Source organism: Mustelus asterias, chromosome 3, assembly GCF_964213995.1.
Source record: "Mustelus asterias chromosome 3, sMusAst1.hap1.1, whole genome shotgun sequence".
Classification (NCBI taxonomy): Eukaryota; Metazoa; Chordata; class Chondrichthyes; order Carcharhiniformes; family Triakidae; genus Mustelus; species Mustelus asterias.
This window is the reverse complement of record NC_135803.1, coordinates 104,728,622-104,743,542: the sequence shown is the minus strand read 5'-3', so window position 1 is coordinate 104,743,542 and position 14,921 is coordinate 104,728,622. Positions and strand designations below refer to the sequence as shown.

The 14,921-nt window shown below is 43.6% G+C and overlaps 1 protein-coding gene across 1 annotated transcript in view; it reads right to left on the bottom strand.

Annotated features, from left to right (window-relative positions):
* The window catches only part of LOC144491510 (formylglycine-generating enzyme-like), a 122,389-nt gene that overhangs the window by 47,952 nt on the left and 59,516 nt on the right, over positions 1 to 14,921 (bottom strand). The window contains exons 6-7 of the mRNA XM_078209413.1: positions 8,816 to 8,930; positions 6,655 to 6,768 (exon numbers count right to left, since the gene is read on the bottom strand). Coding sequence (XP_078065539.1) covers positions 6,655 to 6,768; positions 8,816 to 8,930 — 229 coding nt within the window. The remainder of the gene's footprint in view (positions 1 to 6,654; positions 6,769 to 8,815; positions 8,931 to 14,921) is intronic.

Below are 14,921 nucleotides of genomic sequence, written 5' to 3'. Positions count from 1 at the left end.
GCAGCGTAGTCCATTCTTGTATGTAGACACACACACATGTACACGCACAGGCAGGCAGGCACGCACACACACACGAACGCACAGGTGAAAGAAAAATATCTGCTCGTGTCTGCGTGGGTTTCCTCCGGGTGCTCCGGTTTCCTCCCACAGTCCAAAGATGTGCGGGTTAGGTTGATTGGCCAGGTTAAAAATTGCCCCTTAGAGTCCTGGGATGCGTAGGTTAGAGGGATTAGCGGGTAAATATGTGGGGTGGGATTGTGGTCGGTGCAGACTCGATGGGCCGAATGGCCTCCTTCTGCACTGTAGGGTTTCTATGATTTCTATGATATAGCCACCATTTCACAAACCAACAGACAAAGCTGCACAGCAACCTGAAAGTCTCCACATTGACTGTGTATTAGCCTGCCCCTTTAAATTAACACGCATGAGCAGCCACGCAAAAAAAATTAAAGCACCACTGTATTTAAATGAATTGGCCGCGCTCCACATAAAAAAAATAAAGTGCGCTGCTCCAAACCACTCATGTATGAGTGGATGGTGATATTTCTCTACGATGCATTTCCTTTTTTGGCTCAGTATCCATTTCTTCGCGTTATCTCTATAAAGCACTTAAGGATGTTTTCCTCAAAATCAAAGACAAATATTGTCAAGTTATTGGACATGACTGTTTCCAACCTTACTTTAAAAAGAACAGCAATCACCATCTTCTTTCACTCCTGGTTAAATTTAACTGTTTAAGATTTGCAAAATATTTTTGGCTCGATCCACTTTCAATTCATAAGACCGCCATCAGTTTATATTGTCATTTGCTAACAACAGTGCATCCAAGGGATTTATTTCAGCATCAATTCTGGACTAAGAACCAATCATGAGCAGTGGAAAAGCTCTCATTAATCTTTTTATTTCAAATGTAACTCTGAACACTAAGATTACCAATTCAAATTGCCTTTACATGCTTCATTTACACAGACGAATAATTCATTTACAGAATGAAGGTTGGCCATAATGACTGCTCAGGTAGTGGTTAACCACAGTCAACATCATGAGATTGCCAGGTATCTATCCTTCTCCACCTTGAGAATTATATCAGTACAGTTGAGATTCTAAACTGGGCCCCCGCAACTGAATGGATCTTTAGTTCCAGCGCACAATAAACACAGAAGAGGATAAAACATTTGCCTTGCCTGTATTATCTTTGCAGACACTGACATTATTGGGTTCTGAATCAAATCCAAGACACTTCATTTGCTATTGGGCAAATGAGAAACAGTAACTTTCAAAGCACCAAATGTATAAAATTTTGCAAGCATGAAATATAAACCCAGAAAGAAAACGTGTTGCCTGGGTTTTGTGAGCCAGACTGCTAGAATTCACGAAAATAGTTAATTACTACAGGATGGGGCCATTTGGCCAATCGAGACTGAGTATCTTGTAGCCTCCATGATCATCCTCAGCACTGGTGCCCCCTACTATACTCCTTATACACCTATGATTGTTTGGCCAAATTCCCCTCCAACTCGATTTTCAAGTTTGCTGACGACACCACTGTAGTGGGTCGGATCTCAAACAATGATAAGACAGAGTCCTTGGCGGGTCGGATCAAGGAAAACCCCAAGGCTTTTTACTCTTATGTGAGGAATAAAAGAATGACCAGGGTGAGGTTAGGGCCGGTCAAGGACAGTAGTGGGAACTTGTGTATGGAGTCAGTAGAGATAGGTGAGGTGATGAATGAATACTTTTCTTCAGTGTTCACCAAGGAGAGGGGCCATGTTTTTGAGGAAGAGAACGTGTTACAGGCTAATAGGCTGGAGGAAATAGATATTCGGAGGGAGGATGTCCTGGCAGCTTTGAATAAACTGAAGGTCGATAAGTCCCCTGGGCCTGATGAAATGTATCCTAGGATTCTTTGGGAGGCAAGGGATGAGATTGCAGAGCCTTTGGCTTTGATCTTTGGGTCCTCGCTGTCCACGGGGATGGTGCCAGAAGACTGGAGAATGGCGGATGTTGTTCCTCTGTTTAAGAAAGGGAATAGAAATGACCCTGGTAATTATAGACCGGTTAGTCTTACTTCGGTGGTTGGTAAATTGATGGAAAAGATCCTTAGGGATGGGATTTACGACCATTTAGAAAGATGCGGATTAATCCGGGATAGTCAGCACGGATTCGTGAAGGGCAAGTCGTGCCTCACAAATTTGATAGAATTTTTTGAGGAGGTAACTAAGTGTGTTGATGAAGGTAGGGCAGTTGATGTCATATACATGGATTTTAGTAAGGCGTTTGATAAGGTCCCCCATGGTCGGCTTATGATGAAACTGAGGAGGTGTGGGATAGAGGGAAAGTTGGCCGATTGGATAGGTAACTGGCTGTCTGATCGAAGACAGAGGGTGGTGGTCGATGGAAAATTTTCGTATTGGAGGCAGGTTGCTAGCGGTGTGCCGCAGGGATCAGTGCTTGGTCCTCTGCTCTTTGTGATTTTTATTAATGACTTGGAGGAGGGGGCTGAAGGGTGGATCAGTAAATTTGCTGATGACACCAAGATTGGTGGAGTAGTGGATGAGGTGGAGGGCTGTTGTAGGCTGCAAAGAGACATAGATAGGATGCAAAGCTGGGCTGAAAAATGGCAAATGGAGTTTAACCCTGATAAATGTGAGGTGATTCATTTTGGTAGGACTAATTTAAATGTGGATTACAGGGTCAAAGGTAGGGTTCTGAAGACTGTGGAGGAACAGAGAGATCTTGGGGTTCATATCCACAGATCTCTAAAGGTTGCCACTCAAGTGGATAGAGCTGTGAAGAAGGCCTATAGTGTGTTAGCTTTTATTAACAGGGGGTTGGAGTTTAAGAGCCATGGGGTTATGCTGCAACTGTACAGGACCTTGGTGAGACCACATTTGGAATATTGTGTGCAGTTCTGGTCACCTCACTATAAGAAGGATGTGGAAGCGCTGGAAAGAGTGCAGAGGAGATTTACCAGGATGCTGCCTGGTTTGGAGGGTAGGTCTTATGAGGAAAGGTTGAGGGAGCTAGGGCTGTTCTCTCTGGAGCGGAGGAGGCTGAGGGGAGACTTAATAGAGGTTTATAAAATGATGAAGGGGATAGATAGAGTGAACGTTCAAAGACTATTTCCTCGGGTGGATGGAGCTATTACAAGGGGGCATAACTATAGGGTTCGTAGTGGGAGATACAGGAAGGATATCAGAGGTAGGTTCTTTACGCAGAGAGTGGTTGAGGTGTGGAATGGACTGCCTGCAGTGAGAGTGGAGTCAGACACTTTCGGAACATTTAAGTGGTTATTGGATAGGCACATGGAGCACACCAGGATGATAGGGAGTGGGATAGCTTGATCTTGGTTTCAGATAAAGCTCGGCACAACATCGTGGGCCGAAGGGCCTGTTCTGTGCTGTACTGTTCTATGTTCTATGAGTACAGGAATGAGAGAGAATCTGGTGAACTGTTGCGGTGACAATAATCTCTCCCTCAATGTCAACAAAACGAAGGAGATTGTCATTGACCTCGGGAAGCGTAGTGGAGAACATGCCCCTGTCTACATCAATGGGGATGAAGTATAAAGGGTCGAGAGCTTCAAGTTTATAGGTATCCAGATCGCCAACCACCTGTCCTGGTCCCCCCATGCTGACAGTATAGTTAAGAAAGCCCAACAATGCCTCTACTTTCTCAGAAGACTAAGGAAATTTGGCATGTCAGCTACGACTCTCACCAGCTTTTACAGATGCACCATTGAAAGCATTCTTTCTGGTTGTATCACAGCTTGGTATGGCTCCTGTTCTGCCCAAGAGCGCAAGCAACTACAAAAAAATAGTTTATTTATTTGTCACAAGTAAGGCTTACATTAACACTGCAATGAAGTTACCGTGAAATTCCTCTAGTTGCCAGAGTCCGGCACCTGTTCGGGTCAATGCACCTAACCAGTACGTCTTTCAGAATGTGGGAGGAAACCGGAGCACCCGGAGGAAACCCACGCAGACATGGGGAGAACATGCAAACTCCACACAGACAGTGACCCAAGCCGGGAATCGAACCTGGGTCCCTGGCGCTGTGAGGCAGCAGTGCTAACCACTGTGCCACCCCAAAAGGTCGTGAATGTAGCCCAATCCATCATGCAAGCCAGCCTCTCATCCATTGATTGTCTACACTTCCCGCTGCCTTGGCAAAGTAGCTAGCATAATTAAGGACTCCACGTACCCTGGACATTCTCTCTTCCACCGGGAAAAAGATACAAAAGTCTGAAGTCACGTACCAACCCGACTCAAGAACAGCTTCTTCCCTGCTGCTGTCAGACGATTGAATGGACCTACCTTGCATTAAATTGATCTTTCTCTACACCCTAGCTATGACTGTAACACTACATTTTGCACTCTCTCCTCTCCTTCATTATGAACGGTGTGTTTTGTCTGTATAACATGCAAGGAACAATACTTTTCACTGTATGTTTATACATGTGACAATAAGAAATCCAACCAAACCATGCATTTGTTTCACTTCAGCTTCCTAACCAGTTCCATTTTGAAAGCCTTGATGGTAGCGGTCTCCACCACACTCTCAGATAGAGGTCACTACCCAGAGTTTGGTCACACCGATGTTACACTGATCCTGCTTCCCTATTCAAACTAAAATAGATAATCTGATCAATTATTCACTTGTTTGTCATTTGTTAGAGCTTGTACAGATATGGCCCACTCTTACCTATATACAGCGACTACACTGCAAAAAGTTTAATTCTCTGGTAATAAAGTTCATCCTGTGGTTTCCATTAAATACGACATGCATGGGAATTATTTTTCTTTCTTTCTAAACTGCTGCTAAACAGACTGTTCACCGAGAAGAATAGGATTAAAACACAAAGGGTTAACTATTCTGCTTCCTACTCTGTCTGCCCCTTTCAGTCTCAGCCTTGACCCAGGTCTAATGACTCAGGAAGCCCAACAGGAGGGGAACATAGTTTATTACAGAATGCAAAGTAAAACCAGCACTATGGTGTACACACATTAGACCCTGCCTGGGATTACTGTTCAACAGGCCCAGTCCCAGGCCTGCTTCATAAATGGCTCACGTAATGAGTTCCAGCTGGGCAGGCCACTGTCTGTTACCAGGGGAACTCATACTCAATAAGCTCTACAGAGAGATCAATCAGTGATTTCCCCTCGTGGGGGCTATCACACCTGGATAATCATCAGAACCACTGTTTGCAGATTGTGTAGGTTAGGATGCTGAGAATGGGGCCAGAATTTTCCAGCCCCAGCAGTCCTGGGCATCTTCCAGTCCTGCCTTTTGGCTGGCCTGTCGCATCTCCTGCAGGTCCCTTCCCCCATGGCAGGGCCGGAAAATCCTGGCTAATGTCTTCCATCACCGTTGGATTCCGTATCTCCTGCCTCCCACTTCTCTTCCCCTCCCCCAAAGATTCTTTCAGGCACATAAAATAAGTGAGCAACATCCACCGGGTCCCCGCTGACAGCAGCTAGACAGATGATGGTGATATCACACTTTGAAGTGCAAATACAACATCTTGCAAAGGAGTTGTTTGTGGCTTTGTGTTCATGGAAGGATTATTCAACCTGAACTGCCATAGTCTGAAACGTTTCTACAAAAACCCTTCAATTAAGTAACACTGCATTATTCTTATTCACTTGTAAATAAAGCTGCCACTGCATCAAAGTAGTGGCTTGTTAAACTAATGCTGCTCATTCCAAACACCTTCTCCGAATCGGTGCTCTCAGAATGCATTAAACTGTGCCTGTATACTACCGTCCCAGGATTGTTCCTGTAGGTTTTCCAGGATTTATCTTACCCATGTGTCAAGGAAAGTCTAGATGCAGTAAAATCACTGCTGTGTTTTGCTTTTCGAAATGTGCTAAATCTATTCAGTTTGTCCTTCAGTGCTTTAAAACAATGCAAAAAAAAAAAAGCCAATAATCTTTCTCCTAATGACCTAGTGATACGTCAGTGCGGAACCAAGCTAAGCAAAGCAGAATGTTCCCACAGTCTGTGTTGAGTTGGCTAATCCAATTCGGAACAACGACAGGGGCACAATGTTTGGTCTTTGTGCCCTTGGTTCCTGATTGACGCTTGGTCGAAGGTGATGCAGCAGACCCAGTCTTATGTAATTATCCCTATTTTGGTTTCCACACCATAGACCATACACAGGCAGCTCACATGATTCAGTCAGAAAAGCAACAAGTCCTCATCTCATCCAAAGCAGAGCAAACAACTGATGTGAACAACTAGATTTACAATTTCAATAAACTATACAAAGGCATTGACTTTTAAAAGTAAGTAAAAATACTTAATGGGTCACAGGTAAATCCTCCATGCTAGCAACGTCAGATACACATTAACAAAGTCACATCACATCACAAGTTGAGCATCCCCAAAGGCATCATTTGTGATCACATCGAGGAACAAATTTCCACACAGTCTACACTGCTGGCAGGGAATGCCAACCATTCGCTACACAGATTAGAAAGTTGTGGGTCTGATGCCTGCCAATTTCTGTCCCAATGCCAACGGTTAAGAAGCCATGGCCTCAATGTCAGAACACATGGCTCTGTAACAGCAGCGCAGGCTCAGAAAACCAACTGTCCTCATAAGGCACAGCCCATCCTATCATGATTAGAGTTCAGCAACTGTACTACTTACAGGATTCTCTAACTCATCAGTGGTGTGGTGTATACTCCACCAATCAGATGTCCATTCCCAGGCATTCCCAACCATGTTGAAGAGACCATAGCCATTGGGAGGAAAGGCATTGACCTGCAAGATGGGGGGGGGGCGGGGGGAGGGTGCGGAAAGAACACATGGCAACTGTGGTTAGTGGCTTTTAGCAACAATATGTCATGATCTCTTCATGCTAACACTAATTCATTCTAACACAACACATCTCAAAGCCTTAAGCAAATATTTATCTGAATATATTAACACTGTTGAACTAAAAATAAGCATAAATAAACACATCTCAACATATACAGATCAGGTGCAACAGTCCTGGTCCAACACTTTACATTTATTCCTTTCATGGTCAAAAATGCCTCAATATTTAGTGAAACCACTAAATATTGCCACCCATTTACTGCAATTATGGAAAATGGATGTTAAATAAATATGGCAACATAGAACAATACCCTGAATAACTTAACCTACCTCCCCTTCTTTTCCTTTCCAGCCCTCCCCCAAGCCACACATTGGCTAGGTTGACCAGTTCTGTGACTCTGAACTGGGTGACTACACTACTCTGTAAGGAAATGCCTTATGTCCACTCGGCACCTTCTTTCGAACAGAAAGGGAGGACTGGAAACTTGCTATATGGCGAATTGCTCTGTGCTTATATATGCAGTGGAGCACCAATACATGGATAGTATCAAATAATATTTTGAAAAATTGCTGTTCGGCAAATCTCCCGCCTCCAGTCCTCCCAAATCTTTGCCCTCCCACTCTTGAAAGCACTGACTTGTTTTTACTTGGGAGAACATTGTTTACATCCAAGAGAAAAAAAATTACCTCAGCAGAAAGCACCAAGGAAAACCAGACAGGAAGAATCACATGTCTGCAACAGAACCTTCATGGTCTGCCGTTCAGCAATTTAAATGAATGGAAAATTGTGCAGGATCTGCTCTAGGTCTTCCCAAAAACCATTCTTTAGATGGATTGCATATTTACATCCAAATCATAGAATCCTACAGTGCAGAAGGAGGCCATTTGGCCCATCAAGTCTGCACCGACCACAATCCCGCACAGGCCCTATCCCCATAACTCCATGCATTTACCCTAGCCAGTCCCTCCCGACACTGAGGGGCAATTTAGCATGGTCAATCCACCTAACCCACACATCTTTGGACTATGGGAGGAAACTGGAGCACCTGGAGGAAATTCATGCAGACATGGAGAGAATGTGCAAATTCCACATAGACAGTGACCCAAGCTGGGAATCAAACCTGGGTCTCTGGCGCTGGGAGCAGCAGTGCTAACCACTGAACCACCCCAAATGCAAAGAAGAAAAATTTGTCCCCATCCCATATATCACATTGCTCAAGTATTTAGCCAACATGAGAGAGCATGGTCAGTTAGAATTGGAAGGCTATTGATGATAAGGGGCATCAAAGCAGTAATTCTACCATCGCACCACTCAATACTTTGAAACTTTGTCTTGCAATTTTCCCCTCAATACTTGAAATTTGAAATGTCCAAAAAAAAATGGAAAACACATATTTCATAAATAATGCGATTACATTTATTTAGTGAATCATCTTCTGAGGTCTGAGTGGTCGGGGGGTAAGGGTACAAGAGCTGTGCAGCTTGTTTGAGGGAAGGAAGTAACGGGAATAGGAAGGTGAAGGTTTAGGGGACGCAATAGAAATGACTAGTAGGTGAGACTATGTGCGTTTGGGACAGGTGGGTGCAAAGGCAGCTGCTGAAGGCTTCATTAACCCCATAATCACCACCCAAACACAACCAGCAGATGTTGGAGCCTGCTGTTTACACCATGCCATCTCACACCTGGAAGCAAAGAAGACAAGAGCAGGAAGCAAATGGAGCCAAGAGCAAGGAGCAAAGAGAGTGAAAGATAAAGGAAAGAGGCAAGAAGCTGAAAAATTAAGGCGGGGGGGAAGGAAAGAGCATTACAAAGAACTCAGAAGTAGGTTAAAAAATGCAACATCATGGTTGGCAATCCATCAACAGTTTTGATACAGCATGCATTTCTTATTACACTAGCATATCCTTTCACTCACTTGGAGCAAAGCCACAGGAGGCTGATTAATATGCAACAAACAGAGACTGAATGGCTCTGGGCACTTGCACTTACAGGGGCAGTGTTGGCGTATCCATCATCTGCTGTGTTGTGGTATGGGAATTCTCCCTGCCAGATGTTCATGTAGTGTTGGCCATTAGGTTGTAACTTGTTCCCCCATGGGAAGAGTCTGTGAGAGAGAGTTGATGCCACAGTCAGTGATGTGTATCTTCTGATCTCCAGTTTAGCAATCAGACTAAGCAGCATGCCACAGTACGCATTAATAATTTCTCTCTCTCTCCATTGCCATAATTTAACTTCAATTATACTGGGTTAAACATCACTAAAACAGATAGAGACCATGGTGCGTAGCCAGTGGCAACCTCAAAAAAAACTCACCAGATTCACCAAGGATGGTTAGATAAGGTATTTCCAGCAGCAGTGTCAAACCGATGCTTTGAGCCAGTGGCAAAAGAACAGCTCTTGCGCAAAATAAAGGCGCTTTTGACCCGGGGCTTTGTCTACATGATAAAAGGCTCCCTTGATCCTTTTAAGCAGACAGTGAATACAAATAACTTCAGTTGCAAACATCTGCCCTATGCTTCCTTCCTCTAGTGCCATCCATATCATGTTAAAAGCAAAGCATAATACAGTTTCCTATTCTCACTCATTTTTTCCCAGGACTTCATAACAGTGAAACTCTTCTACCTCTGTCCAGTCTTCTTTCCCCCTAATTTCCTCATACTTCTAAATCTTCGCTTTCTTCCTAATGTATCACATTTGCTCTTAGTCTCTGATGGCACTATCTGCACTGAGGGCATTAGTCATTTGCTGTTTCTCAAACCATACAAAATATAAATACATTGGAATAAGTCTGAATGCATTGTTCTTTATCCATGAAGCAAGTACATTGGGTCCCGATCAGACGTGCCCAAAGGAAGAACATAGCTGAGGTTAGCGCGGTGTGTGTTGGACAACTGGACTGATGAACACCAGATGTAGGCCTGTTGTTTGTGTGCGTATTTGTGATTATTTCAGCTGCATCACAGACACAAAGAATGCAAATAGAAATGACTGTTCAGTATTGTGCCTCAGAATCAGGCAATTCAAGCTAATCAGCTCCTCAGTCCCACTTAAATTTCTGACAAAGACTGCGTTATCACCAATTTAGTGCATCTATGGCCACCCTGACCTGCACTGACTACATGTTGCAATTGGGTGTTATTGTAATAGCACTGCCCAGATTCACCAACTTAACCCCTGTACATTTAAAGTTTTCACCCTTCCTCGAGCCGAGTGAGTAGTTGTCAACATCCAAGACCGAGTTCCGATTTCTGAAAGGGCGCTATCAGCCAGTTACATTAACAGTCAAGGTACAGGGATTTTAACACACATGAAACACCATCAAATGACTTTGCTTCAATTTGTTTGTACCACAGCTGTTTTCTCAGGCCCAAGGCAAAGATCCAAAGGGAAACGCTGGTCCCCTGGCTTGATGCATAAAGAATTCTGGCCGAGAGGTCACAGGTCTGAACGGGGAGGTGATGGCCTAGTGGCATTATCGCTAGACAATTAATCCAGAAACTCAGCTAATGTTCTGGGGACGAAGGTTCAAAATCCTGCCATGGCAGATGGTGGAATTTGAATTCAGTTTTTAAAAAAAATCTGCAATTAAGAATCTACTGGTGACCATGAAACCATTGTTGTCAGAAAAAACCCACCTGGTTCACTTATGTCCTTTAGGGAAGGAAATCTGCCATCTTTACCTGGTCTGGCCAGAGCCACAGCAATGTGATTGATTCTTAACTGCCCTCTGAAAAGCTGAATGGCAAGTAGGGATGGGCAATAAATGCTGGCCAGCCAGTGATGCCCATGTCCAATGAATGAAATAAAAATGAATTGAGGTGATTACTGATGAGGCATAAAGACAGACCTGCAGTTTAAGTGTCTACACAAAAATCAAGGCTGACACTCCAGTGCAGTACTGAGCATTTGCTGTGATGTTGCAGGTGCTGCTTTTCGAATGATCTGTTGATCCGAGGGCCAGTTTGCTATCTCACATGGATGTAAACGATCCCACGACACTATTTCGAAGAGCAGGTGAGTTAACCCAGTGTTCTGGCCAACATTTATCCCTCACTTGACATCACAAATAATATATTTTCTGGCCATTATTACATTGCTGTTTGTGGGAGGTTGCTATGTGCAAATTGGCTGCTGCATTTCTGACATTACAACAGTCACTACACTTCAAAAAAGTACTCCATTGGCTGATGAGCACTTGAAATGCCATCAAGCATTTGGGCATTGGGCAAAGTATTGAAAAATGGGATTAGAATAGATAGGTGCTTGATGGCCAGTGCTAACATGATGGGTTGAATGGCCTCTTTCTGTGCAGTAAAACTTGACAACTCTACTGTGTGTGTTATACAGTTAGAAAGAGCAGAGAACTCAAAAGGAAATGGACCGTGGATTGGACAAGACCCACTACTACTCTGCGTTGTTAAAGCCCACCAGACCATTTAGAGAGGTCGGAGAAGGGAGTCTCTGGGGATTCAGTGCCAACAGAACTGTTGCGACCTGAACGAGGGGAGTTCGAAGATTTACGGCTTGTTGGTGGTCATGTCCATGGACTTTGAATGGAATATAGCTACTGGGGATTGTGACTCAAGGGCCAAAATAATTAAGTGGAAAGAGGGGTGCTACATAGCAGAGGCCAAGTTGGAACGACTTTGATATTGCACCTGGTCCCACATTTGCCCGGAAAGTAATGCAAGTGCTTGTAACAACATGAAGTTATTTCGACTATTGAAAATGAAATGGGGTGGCACAATGGCACAGTGGTTAGCACTGCTGCCTTAGTGTCAGGGACCCACGTTCGATTCCTCGCTTAGGTCACTGTGTGTGTGGAGTATGCATGTTCTCTCCGTATCTCTGTGGGTTTCTTCCGCGTGCTCTGGTTTCCTCCCACAGTCCAAAGATGTGAGAGCTCGGTTGATTGGCCATGCTAAATTCTCCCTCAGTGTACCCAAACAGGCGCCTGAGTGTGGCGACTGGGGGATTTTCACAGTAACTTCACTGCAGTGTTAATGTAAGCCTACTTGTGACTAATAAATAAACATTAACTTTGAAATTTATCTCTGTTTGAAATGTCCTTTCCATGCCAAATCATGTTTTATCTTGGTATTAGTTGGTTTGTAAAAGTAGAAGCATTAAAAAGTGAAATCTTGCTTTATTGGCTTTCTTTTCAATAGTTTTCTGGGGATTCTTTGCTTTTAAAAGTTAAATATAAAGGAGGTTTTTAAAAATGATTTATAGAATCAGATTATACCTTTTTGAAGTCGAGCTTTCCAGATCTTGATAATTCTGAGTAAATAAATTTATTCTCATCTCCTCTCCAAATCTTCAGTCAATGATTTTTGATTCCTCAACTTCTGGTAATTAACCCACTTTCCAGAGGGAACTGCTTCACTCCATTTACTCTATCTAAACATCTCATCCATGTATTTTAATCTATTTGGTCCTAGAAATTTACAGAGTAATCCAGCTGTGGCCTAACCAGAGCTTTATTCATTACCAACATAATCTCCCACCTCTATGCCTTGCCTAATAAAGGCAAGTTCTTATGTTTTGTTGATCGCCTTATCTACCTGTCCAGCAATCTTCAAGGATCTATGGGACACACATTTCCTCGACACTTCTCAGTATCTTACCATTTACTCTGTATTTTCTTGCTGAGTTAGCCTTTCCCAAATGCATTGCCTCACACTTCGCCAGAGTGAACATCATTTGCCACTATTCCACCCACGTGACTAGGCCATTGGTATCTTCCTCCAGGTCTACAGCTTTGTTCATCATCAATCACATGGCCAATTTTTGTATCATCGGCAAGCTTCTTAATCATATCCCCTCCATTCAAGTGCAAATCATTGATACATACCACAAAAAGCAAGGGACTCAGTAGTGAGCCCTGCAGGAATCCCAATGGAAACAGCCTCCTAGTCACAATAACATCCATTGACAATTCCCTTTTGCTCCCTGCCTTTGAGCCAATTTTAGATCCAACTTTGCACTTTGCCCTGGATTCCATAGGCTTTTAATTTTATGATCTGCCTGCCATCTGGGACCTTGCAAGATCCACATAGACTACATCGAATGCATGACCCTCATTGACCTTCCTTGTTAACTTCACCAAAAATTTAATCATATTAGTCAGACAATTTCCTTTAATGAATACATACAACGATTAATCCATGTCTCTCTAAATCAAGATTCATCCTGTCCCTCAGAACTTTTTCCAATAATGTTCCTGCCACTGATGTTAGACTGACTAGCCTGTATTTACGTCATCTATCCCTTTTTAAACTGTAGTATGGTGCTTGCTGTCCTCCAGCATTATACTGTCGCCAGACAGGATTGGAAAATGGTCAGAGCCTCCATAATTTCTTCTCGCTTCTCATAACACGCTGACTGCGATATATCCACTTTCAAAGACGTTGAACTCCTTCCCTGTTCCAAGGAGAACAGTCCTAATTTCTCCAAGCTTTCTTCATAACTGAGGTCTCTCATCCTTGGTAACATGGTGGTAAATCACTTCTTCTTAAAGTGTCCAAAACGATCCACAATATCCCAGCTGAGGCCTAATTGATAGTTTCTAAAGTTGTAGCATGATCTTTTGCTTTTATATTCTATTCCACTGTTTATAAATTTATATATTTAATTTTGTACACAAGGTAGTCAGGTGTTATGGGAGAGGTGGGGGTGTTACAGACAGTAAAGTGGAGTGGAGACCACAACCATATCAGCCATGATCTTTATTGAATGGTGGAGCAGGCTTGAAGGGCTGGATGGCCTACTCCTGCTCCAAAGTCCAATGTTCGTACGTCACCATAAACCCAAGCTATCCATATGCTTTTTTAATTACCTCAACTTGTCCTGCCATTTTTAAGGATTTAAAATGGACACTAATGTTTCTCATCTCATCTACATTAAGATTAAAGTTCCTGCTTTTTCCCTTCTCCTCTTCACACCCCCCCCCCCCAATTCCCCTCGCACCTTACCAGGACAGTCTGAGAACTCTCTGCTTCTTCCTTGAACAGAGGCCCAGCTGGTCCCCATTCACCATTGCCCGGCTAACCCTCTCACATTGTATTCAAAGAGAAGTTGTTCACTCACTTCCTCCAAATAAAAGGTGTTGCGGTGGGTCCCTTCATGGCTTCTATACTTGTCTTTTTGTCAGATATATGTGGAATATTTCTTATTCCAGTCTTTGCACACTCACTCCCGCATCTCTTTTTCTGGTACATTGATGCTCTTCTTCCTGCTCTTGCCATGAACTGGAAAATTTCATCGATTTTGTTTCTAATTTCCAGACTTCTCCCACATTCACCTGTCCATCTCAGACTCTTCCCTTCCTGGATTTCTTGGTCACCATTTCAGAGATGGGCTAATATTCATTACAAGCCCACAGAATCTCACAGCTACCTTGACCCACTTGCTCACATCCTTGTCCTGAAAGAACTCTACTCCAGTCTCTCAGTTCCACAGTCTCCGTTGCACCTTTTCAGAGAATGCAACCTTCCATGTGTTTTCCCTTTCCCTCAGCCAAGGATTTCCCCCCTGTATGGTTAGTAGGGCCCTCCACTGTATCTGACATTTTTAACCTTTCTGCTCACATACCTTCCCCTCCCTGCCAGAATCTTGACAGGATTCTTCTTGTTCACCATATCAACCTCTGTGCTCAATGGATCATCCACCGTTATTTCGGTCACCTTCAGTGTGATGCCACCAGCAAACCCATATGCTCCTGCCCTCCTCTTACAGCATTTTGCAGGGACCATTCCCTTCGCAATACTCTCATTCACAACCAAAAAAAAGCTCCTCCCTTTCCTGCAGCACCTTTCTATGCAGGAGATGCAACACCTGTCCCTTAACCTCTTCCTTGCTTACCTACCGTGCAGATCCCAAACACTCCTTCCAGGTGAAATAGCAATTGACTTGTACTTCTTTCAATTTAGTCGACCGTATTCGCTGCTCACAATGTGGTCTCCTCCCCACTGGGGAGACCAAACACAGATTGGGTGACCGCATTGTGGGTCACCTTTATTCAGACTGCAAAGCTTGACGGTGCGCTTCCTGTTGCTTGTTGTTTTAATTCTCCACCTTGCTCTCACTTGGACTT